This window comes from Gopherus evgoodei, chromosome 8, assembly GCF_007399415.2.
Source record: "Gopherus evgoodei ecotype Sinaloan lineage chromosome 8, rGopEvg1_v1.p, whole genome shotgun sequence".
Classification (NCBI taxonomy): Eukaryota; Metazoa; Chordata; order Testudines; family Testudinidae; genus Gopherus; species Gopherus evgoodei.
The window spans coordinates 111,710,464-111,732,529 of record NC_044329.1 but is presented as its reverse complement, the minus strand read 5'-3'; the positions used below and the strand labels follow the sequence as shown (position 1 = coordinate 111,732,529).

At 63.4% G+C, this 22,066-nt stretch overlaps 2 protein-coding genes across 3 annotated transcripts; one reads left to right on the top strand and one right to left on the bottom strand.

Annotated features, from left to right (window-relative positions):
• The first annotated feature begins 1,254 nt into the window (after positions 1-1,254).
• Positions 1,255-18,289, top strand: B4GALT2 (beta-1,4-galactosyltransferase 2). Of its 2 annotated transcripts, none has more exons than XM_030572257.1 (7): positions 1,255-1,337; positions 7,966-8,329; positions 8,992-9,227; positions 10,118-10,308; positions 10,781-10,903; positions 15,748-15,852; positions 16,380-18,289. In XM_030572257.1, exons 2-7 carry the CDS (start codon positions 8,032-8,034, stop codon positions 16,528-16,530), a joined length of 1,104 nt encoding a protein of 367 aa, XP_030428117.1. In that variant the 5' UTR covers positions 1,255-1,337; positions 7,966-8,031; the 3' UTR covers positions 16,531-18,289. The 2 variants fall into 2 exon arrangements, with proteins under 2 accessions (XP_030428117.1, XP_030428118.1); XM_030572258.1 differs by lacking the exon at positions 1,255-1,337 and adding an exon at positions 4,353-4,490.
• An 849-nt stretch (positions 18,290-19,138) lies between these two features.
• Positions 19,139-21,696, bottom strand: LOC115656806 (von Willebrand factor C domain-containing protein 2-like). Its single transcript, XM_030573949.1, has 4 exons — positions 21,606-21,696; positions 21,453-21,571; positions 19,731-19,860; positions 19,139-19,356 (listed from the first exon to the last, which is right to left on the bottom strand). The coding sequence occupies exons 1-4, from the start codon at positions 21,694-21,696 to the stop codon at positions 19,172-19,174; spliced, it is 525 nt and encodes a 174-aa protein (XP_030429809.1). The 3' UTR covers positions 19,139-19,171.
• Positions 21,697-22,066: the final 370 nt, after the last annotated feature.

Sequence of the window (22,066 nt, the reverse complement as noted above, 5' to 3'; positions counted from 1 at the left end):
AGCAGCTCCTCTTGTCCCCTGTCTGAGTGGGGGGCTCTAGCCAAGCCCGCTCGTGTTTTGGGATGTATGGGAACATTGGCCCAGGAGCTGGATCCTGCCCTGCAGTAGCAGTAATGCCAGAGCAGGGGATGTTGTCTCCAAGGCTGGGGGCCACCTGCCTGGCCGTGACACCCCTGGCCGGCCTCCATTCCTAAATGGGGTGGAGCCAGAGTTTAACATTGCAGCTGAGTGACTCTGCCCACCAGGGCTCAGGGAAACCTGCCCATGTGTAGCACATTTGGTGTCATACACCAGTGTTTCTAATTCCTGTTGTCTATTACCCAGGAGTCTGCTGCTGGAGACCAGGCCCCGTCCCTCAGGGCACAGCCCTCTGCCCCACACAGGGTCCCACCCTGCCCCACTCCCACCTGCCCCCTGGGGCCCCCACTCACACGCTGGTGCCCCCTGCCACTCCCCACCTGCTTCCTGGTGGCCATTCCCTGCACCACCTACTCCCTGCTGCACCCCATCTCGCACCATCGCCACCCAGTGGTGCCCACCCCCACTTGTCCCGCTGGTGCCCCCCCACCATGCCCCACCCCCACTCGCTAGTGCCCCCACCCTGCCCTGTCCCCCCTCACTGGTGCCCAAGCATTAGGGTCCTGTCCCCAGACAAGGGAAGGATCTTGCCAGGAGTCAGCCCTGGGGGTCCCAGGGCGGTGCCTGGTGCTGCAGGGACTGAGGGAAGGGGGGGAAGGGAGCGAAGCAGGGTTGGAGCAGCGACCTTGCCAGGTCTGGAGGTGAGGCCTATGGATGGAGGGGGCATGGCCAGTCTTTGTGGGGGTGGAGAGGGCTTGACCTATGGAGGAAGCTGGTGAGGCCAGTCCTGGGTGGGGGGCAGAGAGGAGGCAGGACTAGGGGAAATGGGGCTGGATCTGGGGGCGGGGCCTAGGGCAGCAGAAGTGGAGTGGGGCCAGTCCTGGGGGCGGAGCTAGGGGGGCCAGTCCTGGGGGCGGGGCCTAGGGTAGCAGTGGGGGGGGCTAGCCATGGGGGTGGAGTCACAGAGGGGGTGGGGCTAGGCGAGGGGCGGGGCCTAGGGCGGTGGAGGCAGAGAGGGGCGGGGCTAGGCGAGGGGCGGGGCCTAGGGCGGCGGCGGTGCGGGAGCGGCCGGGCCTGGTAGCCGCGGAGCGGAGCGGGCGGGAGGCCCCGCCCGCAGCCCGCGATGGGCGCCCGGTGGCCCGGACCCGGCGCTGCCGCTGCTGACGGGGCCGGGCTGCGGGGCTGGCGGAGGAGCCGGAGCCGCCCGCACTGATCCCGGCCGGGCTGGGGGAGCTGCCCGGCCCCCGACACTCGGACCGGTGAGTGCGGCCGGTCCGACAGCGACCCCCCCCCATCGCCAGCCCCCGATACCGCCCCCCCGACATCCCCATCGCCGGCCCCCTCGCCCTACCTCTGACCCCCCCGACATCCCCCATCGCCGGCCCCCGATACCGGCCCCCTCGCCCTACCTCTGACCCCCCCCCGACATCCCCCATCGCCGGCTCCTTCGCCCTATCACCGCCCCCCGGTACCGGCCCCCCCATCACTTCCCCGGCCCATCACTGCCCCCCGGGAGAGGCCTCCCCATCCGACAGACCCGTCCATTCTCTCCTGCCCTTCCCATTGTCCCCATCCCCGGCGGGCTGGGCGGGGCCCCCCAGCTGCCGGCTCCCCCCGTGTCTGCCCCTGGCCGGCTGCCCGCTGGTGGAGGGGGATCGGGGGGCTGGGCCAGCGCAGACTGAGCGGCCCCAGGACCCCTGTTTGTAACCCCGGGGCCTGTTCTAGTGGGGGGGGGCATCCCGCTCAGGCCTGCCCCCGCAGCACCCCCCCCCAGTCACACACTCTTAGCTCCTCCGCGCCTTTATCCACAGCCATCTCCCCACCCCACCCAAAATGGCTCCTGCACAGTCCCCCAGGCAGCTCCTCCGGGAGGGCGGGCGGGCTGCCTTGGGGGGGCCGAGCCTGGGCCTGGCTGGGTAAGGGGCCTTGTCCCGGGGAGAGCCTGGCGGGTGCAGCATCGCCCAGGGGTCCTGCCTGGGATCTGGGCAGATCCGTCCTTGGCAAGGCAGCAGGCTGCGGGCTGGAGCGGGGGCTCCCCGTGAGAACAATGCAGCTCGGGAGCCAGGGAAGGGGGGCGGGGAGCTGCCGCTCCAGGCGGGCTAATGGCGTTCGGGGAAGATAATGGGGTTTGCTCTGGCAGTACGTGCTGCATGGCTTGTCTCTGGCGTCTGGAGCCATTCAGCAGAGCTGCCCAGCTACCCTGGGGATGGCGGGGAGGTGGTGAGAGCTGTTGCTGCCCAGATTGCGGGTGCGAGAGACGAGCTCCTGACAAGCTGGTCCATAAAAGCGATGACCTCACCCGCCTTGTCTCAGATCCTGGGACCCAGCAACTGGCTGCTCCGGTGGCTGGCAGACACTCACCTTTTCCCAGCAGCATTCGTTGTGCTGGGGCCCTGGGCAGCTGCTCTGAGCTCCTGAGAGACTGCATTTGGGACCGGGTCAGGCTGCCAGGTCTGAACGGGGCTCCCTGGGGGCAGCATGGCCAGCTCTGAGTGGCCTTTGGATGGGGTACCCCCAAGTGCAGGGCTGTAGCTCAAATCACATTCTGTGTAACGGGAACATCCCTGCCATCTGCCCACACCTGGCGACTCCGGAGCTGTGAGGACAGCCACCCACAGCGGGGAGGGTGGGTTTGAATTCTGACCGGCCGGGACCCTGTTTGTTTGTGCCCTGCCAATGTTTGTGCCAGCAGCATTTCTGTCTGGGAGCGGCTGCTGATTGGACGGTGGGTATTCAGGCTTCGAAAGTTTCCCTCATCCAGTCGGGCGTGGAAGAGGGAGCTTCTGCCTCGGGCAACCGGTCCTGGCTTGTCAGAATGGCTGGCAGTGAGCTGTGCAGTCCCAGCTGAGCCGTTTGAGTCCCAGAGAACTGACCGAAAATCGCTGTTTTAACAGGCAGTTTGCAAACAGGGAAAATGCTGAATTGACCCAGTCAGTTATTCACAACCGGTAACCGGCCTGGCTCTGCTCAGCTGCAGCAAACTCCACTGATGGACTGTTAAAATCACACACAGCCTCCTTCCCCCAGCTATGCCTGCTTGCGGGCACAGCCGGCCTGGGCCAGGCGTTATCGACACCACATCCAGCTACACACTTTAGAAGGGGAGAAGAAATAGAACATTTCTCACATGAGCCACCTGGCCAGGCTCATGTCGCTGCTGTTAACCCTTCTCTGCATTTCCACAGCCCGGGGTTCCTAGTGTCCCGCTCCCAGCTACTGAATTAATGAATGGAAGGTAGAGTAGGAAGGGAACTGGCTTGTGGGGTGGGAGGCAGAGCTGCTCTGGTCCTTAGCAAAGTCTCTCTTGCTCCTGGACTGCAGGTCGCTGGGCTTCCAAACACAGCATGGGTCTAGTTACAGTCGCTCCTCAGCCTGTAACCGCTTGTGCCCGACTGCTGCTGAAGTGGTCAATCTGGTCTGGATGGAGCACGGCTGCTGCTGCTGCTGCCTCTGTCCACCCTCTTCCACACACCCCGAAGGCCTTGTCTGCAAGGTTTCCCTGGCGGGCTGGTGTGTCTGCCAGCAGCCTGGCTGCCCTGGGGCTCTGGACCGTTGTGTCTTTTCTGGTCCTCAGAGCAGGTCAGCCAGCTGGGTCTGTCAGCTCCTGAGAGTCTCCCGGCATGTCTCAGCCGGCTGACTTGTCTCTAGCAATTCTCCCTGTCTGGCTCCCTCCTCCTGTGTGAAAAGGGCGAGCGGCTTTTCCCTTGGTGTGTGCCTTCTGCGGCACTTGCTTTCGCTGCGGCTGGCATTCATCGCTCTCCTAGAAGCACACCTCCCAGTTCCTGCAAGAATGGCACCTCTGACCCCTTCGTGCCTCCCGGAGGGCGCCCCCCTCAGGCCGTTGGCCATATCCTTTCTGGGAGGGTGGGGCTCTGCTGTTCCACTCCTGCCAGACCGGGGACTTAAGCTGCAGTGCCCGCTGTCCTGCCCTGTCATCACCTCGGCACCTGCCTTCTGTTACCCCCAGGGTTAGCCAGCGGTCAGTCAGAATGTGGCCGTGCCCTGATGACACCCTAAACCCAAAACCGCTTCCGCCCAGGCCTGCTGCGTAATGCCGATGCTAGTCCTTTGGAACCCGTCAGACCCAATCTGTGCAGTGCCCCTGGGATGGTTCCCCCTCGCCTGCTTTTCAGGAGTTGTGCCCGATGATGTTAGCTCCTGCTGCTTCATCCAGCCTATCGGCTACGTCCTCCAATGCCTGCCTTGCTTGTCTCGTTTCAGGAAAGACTGGAAGCCCTTCCCAGCCTGTGGGTAACCATCTGAGGGGAGAGGGAAACTGAGTCACTCACGCCTTTCATAAAAATACATCCAAGTTGTGCCAGTTCTCTGCACTCAGCTTCAGGGCAGGGCAGCCTCTCTGCTGTTGTGATGGGTGATTTCTGGGGCTCTGGCTCCCATGCCCCCTCCTTTTGGTGTGTGGTGGATGTTTGTATTGACAACCGATGTCTGCAGTCCAGAAGTTGTTGAGGGTGGGGGTGGTGGGGCCTGGGGTGCCTGGCAGGCAGGCTGGGACTGGGGGAGAAACGGGACCTGGTGACTCTGCTGAAGCTAGGGTGTTACCCCGTAAGTTGTGATCTGTAGGTGTCAGGCTGAAGGAGGGGTTGGGCTTCAGTTACCCTCTGTTGAACTGCAGTACATGCTACCATAGGCGTTGCTAAGCCTGTTGAGATGGGTGGGCCATTCCACACCTCTCTGAGCCATTGTTTCAGGCTCTTTGCAGACTCAGGCAGGCAGCATTGTATCAATATACTTGGCTCAAGGCTCTTCACAGCTAGGAGGGCTGGACACAGGCCTGCTGAGGCTCTGGAGCACCACAGGCCCTGACTGTAATGAACTGGTTCCTGTCTGTGCCACCCCTCTACCCCCGCATGAAATCCACTCTAATCATAGACCCTGTACTGCCCTCAGCTAAGGGAGAGTCTCTGAGCGGCTGAGGAGGGTGTGTGTGTCACTACATTCTGGGTGGCTGCAGTGTGCAGCATAGTGCTGGCTGTGAATGGCCCTGCTGGTCTCTTGCCAGGCGGGGGGTGCTGACAGGGCTGTGTCTTCCTCACGTGAGCCCACGAGTGCTGAAGTCAGTCTGTGCACTGGCTGGATCATCGTGTGGTGGAGCCTGTGTCACTCGTGCAAGCTGCTGGGACGGCGGCAAAAGGGTTTGAAACTCGTTGTCGTGGTAACCCCTATTGACCTGCAGCATGGAAAAGCTGCCCCTGCCGTGAACGGCTGAGCCCTCCCGGGGCACATCTGGGACAGCCTGCAGCTCAGGAGGGTGTTTCTAAGCACAGTCCAGACTCTGTCTCTGCTCTGAAGACAGACCCGGGGGGAAATGCTCCATTTCCAAAGAGAGACTTTGGTGATCACCTCTGAAGCAGCCACAAGGCCAGCCCCCTTCCCAAGGCCAGCAGGGCCCTCTGATCAACGAGTGTGACCACCTGGACCACACAGGCCAGAGACGTGCCCCAGGTAACTCTAGAGCAAAGCGGTTAGAGAAACAGCCAATTGCCAGGGATGGGGAAGCACCCCAACCCCAGGGACATTGTTCCACTAGTTATTACCCTTGCTGTTAAAAACGGACACCTGAACCTGTCTAGCTTCAGCTTCCATCTTTGGATTGTGTTAGAGCTTCTGCTGCTAGATCGGGGAGACCATTGCCAAACACCGGGCCTGCCTGCGGGGACTTCTAGACTGGGATCAAGTCACCCCTTAATCTTCTCTTTGTCAAACCAGATCCATGGAGCTCCTGGAGTCCATCACTAAAGGCAGGTTTTCTAATCCTTGAATCGTTCTCCTGGCTCTTCTCTGAACCCTTCCAATTTACCAGCCTCCTCCCTGAATTGTGACCACCAGAGCTGGACGCAGGATTCCCACAGCAGTGCTAAATGGAGAGGTGAAAATAACCCCTCTGCTCCTACTCAGGATTCACCTGTTTATGTATCCGAGATTCGCAATTAGCACTTCTGGCCAGAGTGTCACCCTGGGAGCTCATGTTCCGCTGATTGTCCACCATGACTCCCAGTCGCTTGCAGAGTCCCGGCTTCCTGGTACGAACAACCCATGTACTGTGTTCCTAGAAAGAGACGTTTATGTTTAGCTGTATTAAAAGGCATATTGTTTGCTTGAGCTCAACCTGCCGAGTGCCCCAGATGGCTGTGAAACGGTGCCCTGTCGTCTTCACCCTCCCCCAACCTTTGTGCCGTCTGTCAACTTTTATCAGTGATGATTTGATGTTTTCCTCCAGGTCATTGATAAAAGCATTCAGTGATGCAGCTGCGGGACCCCTGGGAACATGCACTCGGTGCTGATTGCCCCATTGCGGTGCTGAACCAGGCCATGACCAGACCCAGCCTGGCCTTTCTACCCTCTGGCTGGGGAGTGACATCACTGGGAGGGGGTGACCTCGAGCACCGCATGTCCACACCCTGCCGCAGACTGTGCCTTGTGGGTCTCTGGTACAGGAGCGACACAGAAACACAGAAGATTAGCTTTGGAAGAGACCTCAGGAGGTCGTCTAGTCCCACCCCCTGCTAGAGGCTAAGATCAGTGTGCCTGTGGAGTAACACTAGCTGAGAGAATACGGCTCCTTCCTGCTCTTGTGCTTTCAAGTCTGTGACCCTACCCTGAAGGGCCCAGTGGGGCTGCAGGGAATAAAGACAGAGGAGCCTTACTGGGCCTGAAGCAGCCAGGAAGCTGCCTGTGGCGCAGGCCGTGGGGAAAGGCCGCAGTGGCTTCCTGGGTGGAGGAGGGTGTGGAGGTGGCAGAGACATGCAGGCTGGGAGGACAAGGGGTGACACCAGGGAAGGGAGGGAGAACCAGGTTTGGAAAGGGCTTGGGGAAATGCAGTAAGCTCTGGGGTGGAACAGGCATTGGCTGCTGACTAGAGGGTCCCTGAGCCGGAACCGAGAGCAGAGGGCGGGCCCAGCCCCTGGGGACGTGGCACTGGCGGGGCAATGAACAGGAAGACTGCCTGAGCCTGTTTGTCAGAAGAGACCTTCCTGCCCCCAGAAGGGGAAACCCTGGGTGTGACCTAGCTGGAGGCTGAGTCAGGAGGCTGCAGGCAGAGGGACAGCGAAGGGACATCAACCTCGCGAGCTAGGCCCCAGCGCGGCCAGGAGAAGGTGCCGGCTGGCCAGAGGATCAGGTTTTCCCCCAGATGGTAGGGGGAAGGCAGCTGGCTCCCTCTCTCTGGTGGAGTTAAACCAGAACATGCCCAAAGCCAGCGGCACCCCCTTTTCAGCCGCGTGCCCAGGAAGGGATGAGCAGCAGGAGCTCGTCCTGAGTGCAGGACAGAACAGTGTGTTTGGGAAGTGAAGACGAGCAGAGGTCTTGGATGGACACGAGGGGCCGGAGTGTGAGCGACCTGAGAAGGAGGGGCTGTTCCGCCGGGGGACTCCGTGTCTCGGGGGGCTGAGCCCCCTGCTCCTTGCCTGGCAGGCCCTGGCAGAGAGCCGGCCATGACTGGGAGGAGGACGAGGACCAGTAAGACCCCAGGCTGCAGCTTGCAGAGTTCAGGCTGAGCCCCTGGGAAGCGTGTGTGACTCCGATTTGCTGGTATTTAAACTCCCCTAAAACCGTCTGTGTTAATAATTGGGTTCCTGGCACAGGGCTGGCTGGGAACGGGACCTCCCGGGAGCTGGGCTCTTCTCTGCGCAGAAGCGACAAACCTAGTTTTCTGGGCCCCAAGAGAGGGCTGGACACGTCGGGGCAGATGACTTGGGGCCTGCAGGGCATTGGGGTCACTTGGCTGGGGAGAGCAGCATGGGGCTGGGGAGTAACAAGCAGCTCGAGTCGGCGTGGCTGGATGTGTCCACAGGACACACGGGGACCCCACCTCTCCAATGGCTGGGTGGGGCGCAGGGGCCTTGTCCTGACTGTGGTGTCCCCTGGCAGGACCGGTGCCTTGGCGGGAACCGCCCCGGAGCTCGGCGCACATGCACGCCCACCAGCGCCCGGAAGATGACCAGGCTGCTCCTGGGGGTGACCCTGGAGAGGATCTGCAAGGCCGTGTTGCTGCTCTGCCTGCTGCACTTCGTCATCATCATGATTCTCTACTTCGACGTCTACGCCCAGCACCTGGACTTCTTCAGCCGCTTCAATGGCAGGAACTCCTCCCGGGCCCAGTCCTCCAACTCCTCCCGGCCCAACGGCACCGCCCCCAGCTGTGGGCTGGCCAGCGCCGACCCAGCCTCCAGTGCCAACCGCTCCGGCACTGAGAAGCCCTTACCGCTCTGCCAGGAGGTGCCGCCTGGCTTAGGTGAGCAGCTGGGACTGGGGCATTGGTGGGCCGGGGCGGGGAGCGGGGCCGGGAGCGGGGCAGGGAGCTGGCCGGGGAGCTGGGCGGAGCGGGGCCAGGGAGCTGGGCCGGGAGCTGGGGCGGGGAGCGGGGCCGGGAGCTGGGCGGAGCGGGGCCGGGGTGGGGAGCTGGGCGGAGCGGGGCCGTGAGCTGGGCGGGGAGCAGGGCTGGGAGCTGGGCGGAGCGGGGCCGGGAGCTGGGTGGGGAGCGGAGCGGGGCCGGGGGGCGGAGCGCAGCGGGGAGCTGGGCGGAGTGGGGCCGAGGCGGAGCGGGGAGCGGGGCGGAGCGGGGCCGGGAGCTGGGTGGAGCGGAGTGAGGCCGGAGCGGGGCCAGGGCCTGGCTCAGCGTATGCAGGTTTGAGGGGATGGAGCTGACGGCTCCCAAGCTGTGCGGCTCCTGAGCCGATGCGAGGGGTTGCCCCGTCAGAAGTGGCTGCACCCAACTCCTGGGGCACTGCCAGTCCCGGGTGAGGAGCCCAGGGTGGGGGTGCCCGGGGCTGTGGGTCAGGACTGAGGGCACTGGCAGAGCTGGGTCACAGCGCCCCCTCTTGCTGGTGAGCCCTGCTGCTGCTCCCAGGGGCTGTGGTGGGGTGCCTGGTAACGGGCTCCCCCAACTCCCTGCAGTTGGCCGGCTCCTCATCGAGTTCAACTCGCCCATGAGCATGGAGCGGGTGCAGCGGGAGAACCCAGACGTACAGGAGGGTGGCAAGTACGTGCCCCCGGACTGCCAGCCCCGTCAGAAGGTCGCCATCCTCATCCCCTTCCGCCACCGGGAGCACCACCTGCGCTACTGGCTGCACTACATGCACCCCATCCTGCGCCGGCAGAAGGTCGCCTACGGCATCTACATCATCAACCAGGTGGGGGCCCCAGGGCAGTAGAACAGCCCCTCCCCCAGCTGCCAGGGGCCCAGCTCCCATTCCCAGCTGGAGGTTGAGCCCCGGCAGGACTCTCCCCCCTGCCCGAGGAGGGCCCTGCGCTCTGGCATGTGTGCGATGTACTGGGCTCCTGGCCAGGCTGTCTCTGTGCACCCTGCTGGCTGAGCCCAGGGCAGACCGCACGGCTGCGCCTCTGCCCGCGCCCCCCATGGCTGGCTCCGCTCCATTTCTGGCTGGGTTCCAGGAGGGCCTCTGGGGTGAACTGCGCTAAATAGACCTGTTCGCCCGGGCCGGCTCGCGTGGCAGCTGGCCCAGAGAGCCACTTTGGCCCGTGGGCTCCCTAGCCCTGCAGCTGCCGACGAGAGGGGGCCCAGCTGGCGTGGGGCACGGTGCCAAGCCCTACCAGCATGTCGGACGGATTTGAGGCCTGGCTCTGCTCATGGCCCAGCCAGTGCCCCTCAGTCCCGACCCACGGCCCCTCTGACAGTGCTCGTGATTACGGTGTCTCCAGCGAGGCAGGGCGAGCTGGGGACACGAGGCTGCTGGCCAGAAGTGACCGGGCAGGGCCTGTGGCTGGGCTGGTGGCAGAGGGCTCTGTTCTATCACTATGCGCTGGCTGCCTCCCTCCAGGAAGGGCCATTCTAAGGCCTCTCCCTGGCGGGCCAGCACGATCTTGGGGTGCTGGGGCCGGCTGCCCTCCCCCGGGGCAGTGTCCACCCGGCGTGCAGAAACAGGGCAGCACAGTGGGGTGCTCAGGGGCCAGTGGGGCAGGGCTGTCTAAGCATCAGTGTGGGGCAGGAGTGCTGGGGGGATGGGCGGCTGGCGCTGGCCTGGGAGCCCCCCTCCGACACTTGCCCCCCACCCCGGCACAGTACGGCGAGGACACCTTCAACCGGGCCAAGCTGCTCAACGTGGGCTTCCTGGAGGCCCTGAAGGATGAGGACGACTACGACTGCTTTATCTTCAGCGATGTGGACCTGGTCCCCATGGACGACCGCAACCTCTACCGGTGCTACGAGCAGCCGCGGCACTTCGCCAGCGCCATGGACAAGTTCAGCTTCAGGTGAGTGCCAGGGGAGGGGGTCGCGGGCAGAGCTGGCAGGGGTTGGATGCCAGAGCGGGCACTTGCCGCGGAGCGAGCCAGCTCTGGCCCAGTGTGCTGGGACCCCGCTCGGCGGGCAAGGAGATGGCTATCTGGGAGGAGTTAAGTGGGGGGCGTGGCATGTGTCCTGGGCTGCAGGGAGCATGGGGGCAGCAGGGCAGAGGCATGGGAGTGGGTGGAGGAGGTGCCGTGCTGGGCATCGCAGAGCAGCAAGTGGTGCCAGTTGGCAGAGAAGCAGGCCCTGTGGGGAGAGGGAGACAGGCTGGTGGGCTGGCAGCAGCTTTCCTTGCAGGCGTTTGGTGCCTAGGAGCCTGACCCCCTTCCTGAGCCAGAGCAGAGCCCAGACAGTGCCCGAGGGGAAGAGAGCACTGCCCCCAGCTCCCCTTGGCCTGCCCGTGCCCATGTTGATGCCAGCTGCTGCTTGTCCCTGCAGGCTGCCTTACGCTGGCTACTTCGGGGGCGTCTCAGGCCTGAGCAGGTCCCAGTTTCTGAAGATCAACGGCTTCCCCAATGAGTACTGGGGCTGGGGAGGCGAGGACGACGACATCTTTAACCGGTGGGTGAGCCCCCGGTGCTGCCGGGCCAGGTCCCTTGGTGAGCTCCCCCCTCAGTGCTGCGGTGCCAGCCCAGAGCCAAGCCCTCCACTGCAGCTGGAGGGCCTGGAGCCCAACCGTCAGGCCCTGAAACAGGCCCCTGCCCCCCAAAGCACCTCTCATCAGTCAGGCTCCCAGGCAGCCCCACCCACGGACATCACAGGCCCCTGCAGGCGGCGGTCTGCCCCCCTGCGGCCAGACTCGGGATGGACAGGGCTGGCTGAGGGCGTGTGGCCCCATGGAGTGGGCTGAGCAGGGCGAGGGATCCTGGGTCCTGCCCGTCATTCGGCCTGCTGCTCACTGCCACTCCAGCTGCCCATTTGCCTCCGCCAGCAGGGCCTGTGTGCTGCACTTGCGGGGTGGAGTGCTCAGCTCCAGGGGTGTGGATGGGAGTCGCCATCTCTGCAGCCTCTGTGTCTCCCACTGCCCGGGAGAGGAGCCAGCAGTGCCCGGCACGGTGAGCCCCCAGGCTGCCCGCTGGAAGCAGCTGCAGGGTCCCCTGGGCCTACGTTAGGAGGGGCTGGTCAGGTCCCGTTGGGCGTGCTCTGGTCTCGGTGCTGGATCTGCCCCCGAGCTGCTCTCACTGCCCTGGCGCTTTGCCAGCTCTTGTAGAACTTGCCGCCTCCGTGGCCACGTAGATGCTGTCGAGGTGGAGATGTGGCCGAGTGCTGGCATGGGACAAAGCCAATGCAGAGACAGCTCCTGGGATGGGGGGCACGTGGGGTGGGGGGTGTTGGCGCTGGGCCAGGCACGGAGCAGGGCAGTGCCTGGCCTGGGGAGAAGGAGAAGCTGCCGCTGATCCATCAGGGAATGGTTGGGGCTGGGCGAGTCCCATTCCCTAGGCAAGCAGCTCCCCACAGTGGCTGGCTCCACTTGGCAGCAGGGCGGGTTGATTGAAATCCTTGGTTCAGTGGTGGTTTGCACTGGTCTGTTTGAGTTCGTTGTGCCAACATCCTGTGGCGTTGTAACCCCGAGAGCCTCCCGCTCAGCCTGGGGCTGCTCCCTGCAGCTGGCCTGGCACTGTTCCAGCGAGTCCCTCGCTCAGCAGGAACATCCAGGTACTCGTCCCTCGGTCCCGTGCCCTGGGTTAGAACATGGCTCTGGTTTGCTCTGTGGTGACCTTTTACTCCTGGCTTGGGGTCAAGCTGGATTTGGAGGGTGTCACGGAGTAGGGGGGAGCCAGGGCCCTGCACCTCCCTTCCTGCGATTCGCTGGGACTCTCAGCCAGCCACTAACACAGGTTTATTAGATGACAGGAACACAGTCCCAAGCAGAGCGTGTAGGTACAACCAGGACCCCTCAGTCAAGTCCTTTTTGGGGGGGCGGGGTTAGGGAGCTTAGACCTCAGAGTTGGGGGTCCCTGCGTTTCACCACCCAGCCCAAAACTGAAAGCAAAACCCCCTCTAGCCTCTCTCTCCCCCTTCCCCCACTCCTCCCCTCCCTTTGTCCAGTTTCCCAGGCAAAGGTGTCACCTGGGGTGTGTGTGCGCGCACACACTCAAACCCACCCACCCCTCAGGTTACAAGCTCAGCTAACTCTCAAGTAAAGTCATCCCCTGCTCTCCCATCCCCATCTGGGGGCTTGGCTCCACTGGAGAGTTGCAGCGTTGGTGGTGGGTTTACAGCGCTGCAACTCACTCACCGTCCACACTTGCAAGGCACATACAGTGCTGCATCTCCCTGGCTGCAGCGCTGGCTGTACTCCTGCTCTGCCTGGGGTATAACGATTGCAGCGCTGGTGATGCAGCGCTGCTCTGCCAGTGTGGCCACCAAAAGCGCTGTAATTGGCCTCCAGAGGTATTCGGAGGTATCCCAGAATGCCTGTTCAGCCACTCCCAACAGCGCTGCAAATGTGGCCACACTGCAGCGCTTTCCCTACACAGCTGTACGAAGACAGCTGTAACTCCCAGCGCTGTACAGCTGCAAGTGTAGCCAAACCCTAAGTCACAGATGGAGATGGAAGGTCAGTTAAAATGCACAAACCCCAGCACTTGACACCCACCCTGGTGGCTGGAGACCCCAGAAGAAAGAAGCCCATCAGACCGTGTTGGCGTTGAACTGGGCTGTGTTAAAGCAAGCGGGGGCAGCCTGTAGTTACTGAGTTGAGATTTGCCTGTGCTCCCCAGGGGGCAGGCTCCAAAGGGATTTAGGAGCCTAAAGATGCAGCTAGATGGCTAGTGGGACTTTGGAAGCAGGCTTAGGTGAAGTATCCGACTCCCATGAAATTCAGCTCACCGGCTCAGGTGCTCTTGAAATCCCCCCTAGCCACCTAGCGTCCTCTTTAGGTGCCAGCCCACCAGGGCTGGTGCTTCCAGTAGGCGACCCTAGGCGGTCGCCGAGGGCAGCATTTTGTCGGCCTCAGCGGAAATTTGGCAGCAGAGGGTCCTGCTCCAGGACCCGCCGCCAAAGTGCCCTGAAGACGTGGAGCGGAAAGACACCCCTGCTCTCGAATGCTCAGAGGAGGAGCGCTGCCACCTAGGGTGGCAAAAACCGTGGCACCACTCCTGCTGCCCACCTTCGCCCATCTGGTGCCATCTGTTATACAGACAAAACTACACAAGATCGTTTTAGGGAGCAAGACAACGATGCCACATTTATTAGGATAACAATTTGATCTATGGCCAATAACTAATATCTTAATCCTTTTACTTACACACACACACACACACACACACACACACACACACACACACACACACACACACACACACACACACACACAGATATATCCATCAGATGTTCTGCAGCTGCCTCGCACACACACATCCATCAGATGTTCTGCAGCTGCTGCATAGTTACCAGTCCTGAACATAGCTTGAGTTCGTGGCTTGAGTTTCAGCTTGGGTTCGTAGCTTGTGGCAACTAACTGGCCAGGAAAGCCGGTGTGAGGAACTGGGAATGTTCTTAGTGTTTGCTCTGAATACTGTGTTGGTGCCTCAGTGTCCCCTATGCAGTTCTTAAGTATCTAGGTGGTGGAATAAGGGTGTGTGTTGCTACAAAGCGAAGGGCCAGTGCACCTAAATGCCTGACACTCTGTCTCCTAGCAACTGATGGCCTGGGCCCCTCCTCTGCAAAGGTGCCAACTGAAGGTGTTGGAGACAAAGAGATCAGGTGACCTCCTGGCCCGGGCAAGGAACTGAGCAGAGAGGAGGGGCTGGAGGGAGTTGTTAGTCTGGAGCTGGCTGGGGACAAGGAGTGAGGGCAGATGTGGGGGTCTGGCTCACTGCCCCCCAGAATAGACCAGCTGAGGAGTCCCGTTCGCTGTATCTACAAGCTCTGTTTTAGACCCTGTTGCTGTCATCGAATAAACCTCTGTGTTACTGGCTGGCTGAGAGTCACGTCTGACTGCAAAGTGGGGGTGCAGGACCCTATGGCTTCCCCAGGACCCCGCTGGGGTGGACTCGCTGTGGGAAGCGCACGGAGGGGCAGAAGATGCTCAATGCTCCAAGGAGAGACCCAGGAGGTGAAGCCGTGTGAGCTTTTTGCCCTGAACAAGTCTGCTCCAAGGGAGAGGAGGCTCCCCAAAGTCCTGACTGGTTTTGTGGGGAGCAGTTCCAGAGCATCACCGGGGTACTCCGTGACAGCCAGGCACAAGCATGAGCTGGGTCTCTGCTGGGCCTGCATCGATGCCCTTCCATGTTGGCAGCAGAATGTTACCCTCCAAAGTCTCCCATCTCACCCATCCTTTTTGCAGGCTTTGGTTTGAATCCAGAGTCTATAGGTCTTGCTGTGTCACTGCCTCTGGGTTTGGTGATTGATCACCTGTCAATTGCAGGTGACTTTCAGCCTCGGACCTGGCTTTGATCTTCCTTCTATTGTACCTTTTCTTTTTAGGGTGGACACTTCTTACTTTGTTAGGGCTCTTGTCTGCATCTTCAGCTGGTGGGGTTTGAACTTTATTTCATCAGGACAGGCTGGGGCTGGAGGTTGATTCCATCATCCATCCATACCTCAGTCACACATCTAAGCTAACTAATAAGATTACAGAAGGGTTTGCAGAAATGAAGGTTGGAGGAAGCTTTTACAAAATGGAGTGAGCGTTTTAAAATGGGGTTTGAATTACAATATGGCGAACAGTGAATAGAAGTTACAATATAGAGAAGTGTAGTGGATGGTGAACAGAAGTTACATTGATAAAGTGAACAATTAAAAACAATTTCATTTGTCAGCTCTACACGTCCCTTGTGCACAGTGTTGGCAGCTCTCCTTGCAAGGGGAAACCAGCTTTCGGGTTCCTCTGCACCTGCCAGACAACCTGGCGCCCAAAGGGCTAGTGGCAAAGGCTTTTCGGCAGCGACAGCACTGAGCCGGCCAAGCGGACCTGGCAGCGTCGTCTCCGTTGTAGAGGCGGAAGCCCTGGTCTGGCTAGTTCAGGCAGTTCCTGGCGTGGTTCTGGAGCTGAGCTCAGAAGCTGAGGGGTTTGTGTAAATGACGCAAGGAACCGGGCCTTGAACTCCCTAGCGCGCAGCTGCTTTTTCACCCCACTCAGCGGTGCGGTCCTGCCCAGGGCCCTGGCTGGGACTGCCCCCTGCTGGCATCCCAGTGGTGGTGCAGGTGGGGCCTGTGGGCATGGCCGGCTCCCTGAGCAGACAGGAGCGTCTGGCCCTGGCCCTGCTGCACTCCCCAGTCAGGCTCAGAGCGGCAGGAGCTCTGGTGCCAGCTGGGGCTGCTTCCCGCGGTGGGGCGGGGCACAGGCCCTGTGGACGTGTGCAGAGGGGCTCATGCCAGTCGCTGTCAGGCGGGGGTGGGGGCAGAGTCCCTTGGCTGCTATGTGCCCCTCTTGCCAGCTCGGCTCACTCTGTCCCCAGGATCTCTCTGAACGGCATGAAGGTGTCGCGTCCCAGCGGCCACATCGGGAGGTACCGCATGATCAAACATGAGCGCGACAAACACAACGAGCCCAACCCACAGAGGTGAGACCCGGCCTGCCCCGAGCCCCACAGCTGGTCACCACCTCCAAGGCTCAGTGTGTTGCCCGGGCTCTGTGGCTTGGCACTGCCCGGGGGACGCCTGCCTAGGAAAGCTCCCCCCCCGCACCCATCCAAGAGCCCACCCCACCCCCTAGGCTGAGGCTGCGGGAGAGGGGCTGGGGGAGCCAGCTCCACCTCCAGATGGGCACCTCAGCAGGCAGCAGATGGTGGGGACAGCTGCTGAGGAAACTCTGGGGAGTGGTGCTGGGAGCCAGGACGCCTGGGTTCTCTTCCTTCTGTGCCACTGACTCACTGTGTGGCCTTGGAGAGGCGTCCCCCTTCTCTGTGCCTCAGTTTCCCTACCCCAGGTGAACCTGCTCCATTTGCGCACACGGTGAGCTCTGGCTGGGTGAGAGGGAAGCCAGGCTGTGCAGTACTGGGCTCTCCACCCTGCCTGTGCCTCTCTGCCCTCCGGGCTGGCCAGGGGAGAGCTCAGCCCTCGCCTGCTCACACCTCTGCACCTCTGGCAGGTTCACCAAGATCCAGAATACCAAGGTGACGATGAAACGGGACGGCATCAGTTCCCTGCAGTATCAGCTGGTGGAGGTGACACGCTGGCCCATGTACACGAACATCACGGTGGACATCGGCAAGCCGCCCTCACGCCCAGCCCGGGGCTAGCACCTTCCCCCGGCCCACGGGAGCCTGAGGCTGGAGCCTAGGGCTGGCCGTGCCCTGGCAGGGGAGGCTCTGTGCCCTGGGCTAGCTGGATGCAGAGGAGCCTCGCCGTGGCCCCGGGGTGCGGATCGAACCAGGACGTGTTCGGCCCCCTCTGCTTGCCTTCTGGACATGGCTGCACCCCAGAATCCCCCCCTCACCGCACGCCAGTTAGCCCTGCCCCGCGGGCCGGGGACAATGCAGCAGCCCCCCACTATCCAAAACGGCCCTAGCCAGGAGCTTGGGGGAGCTTCAGGATCCTGCTAACAAGCTCCCCTCCTTTACGAGGAGATCCAAGCACTGAACTCCTGCAGCTTCCCCAGGGCGGGGATGCTCTGCGCTGTGCTGGGCCAGGCATGCCACCCCATTGCTGCCCTGACTGGCTCAGTCTGGGCCAGCGGCAGCAGGGGCTCTGTGCCCCATGGGTTCAGCTCTAGCTGGGCCAGGGCTCGGTCTGTGGTGCTCGCAGGGCTCCCGTGGGGCAGTATGGCTGGGAGAGGGGCCAGTGTGGCTTCCTCTCACCAGCTCCCCCTCCCGCCCTGCCATGTGTGATGCCTTCTCCAGTGGGGCACAGGGCTCTGAGCACAGATGCAGCCCCTCTTGCTGTCTTCCTCGGCCATCTCAGCTAGTGCTTAGAGCCCAGGCCAGGACACCTGGGTCCTACTCTCAGCTCTGCCCCCCTTTGTGCCTCAGTTTCCCCCTGCCAGGGTCTCATGGGCTGGCCCCTCCTGCACACTGCAGCTGTGTGTGTGGATGTACTGTATCTTGGGGGCTTCAAAGGGACTATTTCCATCCTGGCCCTGCCTGCGGGCTGCACTGAGGGTTTCATAAATTGGGGGAGCCCTTGTCTGCCCTGTTCCCTCCCTGCAGCCCCCCCGAGCAGCTGCTCCACTTAGCAGAGGAAGGCATCTCAGCCTGGAGAGGCATCACACCAAAAGGGCTGCGTGTGCAAGGAAGGTTGGAGGCTCTGTGGATCTCCCCAGCTGCAGGCCCCGGACCCAGCCCCTTGCACGCTGTCCCCTGGTGCTTCCTGCTAGGCAGCCCTGCACCTCCCCTGCCTGCTGCCTCCAGCCGCGCCTGCTGCTCACCCCCCCAAGGGCCCCTTTACACCCCAGAACATTCCAGCCCCAGGGCCAGGGCCTGTTTGCCTGGTTCCCTCGGAAGGGGAAGGCTCCTTGGTGGGGATGGGCACTGCTGGCCGTGGAGGGCAGGAGCTGGTGGTGGGGCAGAGCCCTGTGGGGTTCCCTCCCTCTCCCCCCCAGGGCCATTGCTCCAGCTCCATGTGTAGCTGAACCTGTCCACCCCCATGACCCCATCCCTTGCTGCCTGCCCTGGACGGGCCCCAAGCGTGCTGCGTGCAAGAACACTGCCAGGGGGCAATGAACTGTACCACCTCGACTGCCAGGGAGTGGGGGGGCACCGCACCCTGCCCAACCCCCTCCCCTGCCACATCCCACTGCTCCCCCCAGTTCTGAGCCCAGCCCTATCCGGGAGCGATGAGAGACGAAATCAGTGCCTCAGTGTGGTGAGCGGGGGGCCCCCCGCAGTGCTGATGCTCCCTCTGGACATTGGGGGGTGAGGAAGGCAGCGGGCAGCATGCCCAGGCCAGGGGCACCGCTGACTTTTGTACATTTGAATGTTTGACCTGTTTTGAGCGTATCCTGAATGCAGCCTTTGGTCCCAGCGACCAGACTTTTGTATTTAATAAAGTTGCAAAAATTCAGAGCCTGGACTGTGGATTCAGGGGGAGGGTGCTGGGGAGAGCCGGGCAGGGGGCAGAGTGCTTCTCCAAACCTGGGCCCCCTTGATATTGGTTAAAGCCAGGGTGGTGGGGCCAATCCTGCAGCCCTGTTGAGCCCCTACCTGCTGGTGGAGCTGGGGAACCCCAGGGTCTGAGAGCCAGCCCAGCCCCCCCAGGTCCAGGATGGGGGCAGGTCCCAGCAGGAAGAAGCCAGAGGGAGTCATACCTGGAAGGAACTTTAATGCCAGTGACTCAGGACTGTCCACGCAGGAGCCTCCATCCAGCTCCCCGAGGGCTCCTCAAGTTGGGGTTGGGTTTCAGGGTCCTCCCAGCAAGGCTGGGGGTGGGGGACTCTAGGGTGCCCCCTACCTACTCTGCTGGTGTGGGCATCCCAGACCCCATGGGGGCACTGCTCAGGAAGAGGCTGGGAGCCCACCTGGCAGGGTCTGTGGCAGGGATGGGTGGGTTTGCTGCCCACAGGGCTGGGGGCAGGGGGCTCCTGAGGGAGCCTCCTGGTGCAGCCCAGCTGGGGGGCAATGGGGAAGAGCCTGGGATCCAGCCCTGGGGCTACGGTGGGACTCATGGTCCAGAGGAGACTAGTGGCATTGCTAGGAAGGGGTCACTAGTGCAGCTGGGGGTGCTCTGTGACCCAAGGGACCCAGTAGGAAGGGGGAGGGATGTTGCAGGGGAGGCTCTGTGGCCCAGCGAGAGGTAGGGGAAATGGTTTTGGGGGGGGCAGGGCTTGGTGGCCCAACAGGAGTGGGGGAGGGGTGCTGGGGGGGGGGTCTCTGTAGCCCAGTGGGAGGTGGGCAGGGTTTTGGGGGGAGGGAGGGCTCCGTGGCCCAGCTTGGGCGGGGGGGGTGCTCAGGAGTTGTGCCGGTCCGGCAGGTGGCAGTTACGGAGCCATTCACACTTGGCCATTCGGTTGCCTTCCCAGTAGCCTATGTCCTGGCCATGGTGGCAGCGGCACCGGGTGCAGGGCTCCACCCAGACAGCCTCTCCAGCGGGCATGACACGCATCCGGTTCCAGTCCACGTAGCAGTTGGGACCTGGGGGGGGGGTGCGGGTCAGCAGTGGGCACAGCCAGATGGCTCCTGATACCACCAGGCCACCTGCCACGGGAGACTCCAGCCAGGCTCCCCCAGCAGTGCAGAGCTTGGTGCCCCCAGGGCCCCTGTCCAGCCCCACCTCACCCAAGGCCATTCCCCAAACCTCATGCTTTGCCTTCTCCTCCCCATTACCTGGCATCCCCTCTCATTCTCTGCTCCACAGCTGAGCACCTCTCCTCTTCCCCCACCCTTGCCCAGGGCCCCACAGTGACTGCACCTCTCCCTGCCTCTGGGGGGGCTGCAAATGCCCCCACCCTGGGGCTGTTGCACCCCCATCTGCCTTCTCCCAATCAAAGCCCCTCCCCCATGCTCACCATCCTGGCATGTGGGGCAGCAGTGGCCCGTCTCGTAGACGGCGTTGACGCAGGGCGGGGGGGCGCAGTCGGCCACCAGGCAGCGAGCGATGCCATCCGGGTCACAGATGCACTGCTCATACTCGGAGGGCTGGGGACAAGGGGCCGTAGGTCAGAGGTGGGCTGGCCCCAGGGGAGCATCCTCCCCGCTCCCTCACTGGGGATACAGGTGCCTCCCACATGCCTGGCTCCCAGCACCCTCAGTGCCCCCCTTGGCCCCGCTCTGAAATCTGCCAGCCCTGTTCCCAGCTGGGCAGCCCAGTCGAGGGGGCACAAACCCACATGTGCTCTGGGATCCCTGGTCCCGCCTGTGCCACAGCTCGAGCAGCAAGTGTCAGGCCCCGTCCTAGCTGCTAGGGTGCAGTGCCAGGCTCTGCACCCTGGGGGGCACGCACCCGTGGAGGGGTGATGGCCTGGGCCATGCAGCGATCCCACAAGGGGAGGAGGGACCCAAGATGGGAACGACCCCATGAGCCAGCCAGTTCCCCCACCCTGGGGCTGAATGAGAACCGGTGCCTGCCCCAGGGGAAGTCTCTGTTCCCCATTCTCCACGCTCCCGAGCCGGGGCTTTGGGAAGCCCCTGCTGGCAGCGCCCCGGCCCCAGCAGACCTGTAGTCAGAGCCCGCTGGGCCCAGAACCGAGGTGGTGGCTGGAGCTGCTCCAACTCCCAGGCCAGGCTGTTTCGGACGTGCCCTTTCGCACATTTTGGTGGCAGAGGAAATGTGGCAGCAGGAGGGGCCGTGCCTTGGGGCATACTGAGCCTGGAGGAGACAGGCACTGGCCATAGGAGCCTGGGGACACCTGGACACCAACCCCTCCCTGGCTCTGGCAGGCCCAAGGATCCCCCTGGCAGAAGCAGGCCAGCAGGGTCCTGCCTCTCCTTGCTCCCGACAGGCCAGAGCAGGGCTGGGCCCTCGGCCAGGCCCCACCAGTGCCCCAGGAATGGGGATCGGATTGACTCAGCCCCGATATAATCCCCTGCACAATCACATCAGTGCCGCGCTGCCAGCCCCGCCGCGTCGCACCGTCGGCTCCGGTATGGGGACACAGGCACAGACAGCTAGACCCAGCTCCCCTGCAACTCCAGAACAGAACCCAGAGGAGTCCTGGCTCTCAGCTGGACCCACCAGCCCTCCCTCTGACCCAGGGCGTGCTCTGGCGCTGCCCCAGGAGACAGCTCTGGCCCTTGGTGCCTTTTAACCAGCCCCTTGGCAATGGCACAAGCCTGCAGACCCTGGCCCCTGACTGCAGCAAATCCCCCTGCCCAGTGCCCATCCCTGCCCCCTCAGGGCAAGGGGCCTATACCCAGCCCCACCCTGATGCCTGACACCCACCCCCTGCCACCTCCCAAGGAGGCCAGCACTGGCCAGCCCTGCACCTAGCCCGCCCCCTCAGTGCCCCCCCAACCAGCCCTGCCCCCCCGATGCCCACCATCCACCCCCCAGCCCCGCTCAGTGCCCAGCCCCCACCCCGGCGCCACCATCTACCCCCTAGTGCCCAGCCTCTCCCCCTCAGCCTGCTCAGAGCCCAGCATCCATCCCCCACCCCTCTCAGTGCCCAGCCCCCGGTGCCCAACCCCCTGCTGCCCACCATCCACCCCCAGTGCCCAGCCCCGCTCAGTGCCCAGCCTCTCCCCCTCAGCCCGCTCAGTGCCCACCCCCCGGCCAGCCCCGCTGGGCGCACCCGGAACCGCTGGCCCAGCCCGTAACACGGCCGCGGTGCTCGCAGCGGGGGCAGCAGGCGGCAGGGCCGGGCAGGGGGCGCGGGCGCAGGCGGGGCCCCGGGCCGTGCACTCGCAGCGGCTGCAGGGCTCGCCCGGCGGCACGAACCGCTCGCCCGCCGAGTAGCGCCTGCCGCCCGCCTCGCAGGACGCCGCCGGGCCCGCCGCCGCCAGCAGCAGCAGCAGCACCAGGACCAGGGGCCGCATGGCTCCAGCCGCCGCTCCGCCCTGCGAGTCCCGCCGGCCGGGCGAGCGCCCACCGCGCCCTCCGCTGCGAGCCCCGCCCCCTGCGCCCCCTCCCCGTGCCCCCGTGTCCCTCCCCGCTGCGAGCCCCGCCCCCTGCGCCCCCTCCCCGTGCCCCCGTGTCCCTCCCCTCTGCCAGCCCCGCCCCCTGCGCCCCCTCCCCTGTACCCCAGTGTCCCTCCCCGCTACAAGCCCCGCCCTCTGCGCCTCTCGCCTGTACCCCTCCCCTCTAACAGCCCCGCCCCCTCCCCTGTACCCCCGCGTCCCTCCCCTCTGCCAGCCCTGCCCCCCTGCGCCCCTCCCCTGCGCCCCCTCCCCTCTAGCAGCCTCGCCC

Coding starts and splice junctions, on each gene's coding strand:
- B4GALT2 (XM_030572257.1), top strand. CDS start 8,032: ATGACCAGGCTGCTCCTGGGGGTGACCCTGGAGAGGATCTGCAAGGCC. Junction 10,904..15,747: donor GACGACGACATCTTTAACCG/GTGGGTGAGCCC, acceptor CTCTGTCCCCAG/GATCTCTCTGAACGGCATGA. Junction 15,853..16,379: donor AACGAGCCCAACCCACAGAG/GTGAGACCCGGC, acceptor CACCTCTGGCAG/GTTCACCAAGATCCAGAATA.
- LOC115656806 (XM_030573949.1), bottom strand. CDS start 21,696: ATGCGGCCCCTGGTCCTGGTGCTGCTGCTGCTGCTGGCGGCGGCGGGC. Junction 21,572..21,605: donor CGGCAGGCGCTACTCGGCGG/GCGAGCGGTTCG, acceptor CGAGCCCTGCAG/CCGCTGCGAGTGCACGGCCC. Junction 19,861..21,452: donor GGCTGGGCCAGCGGTTCCGG/GTGCGCCCAGCG, acceptor CCTTGTCCCCAG/CCCTCCGAGTATGAGCAGTG.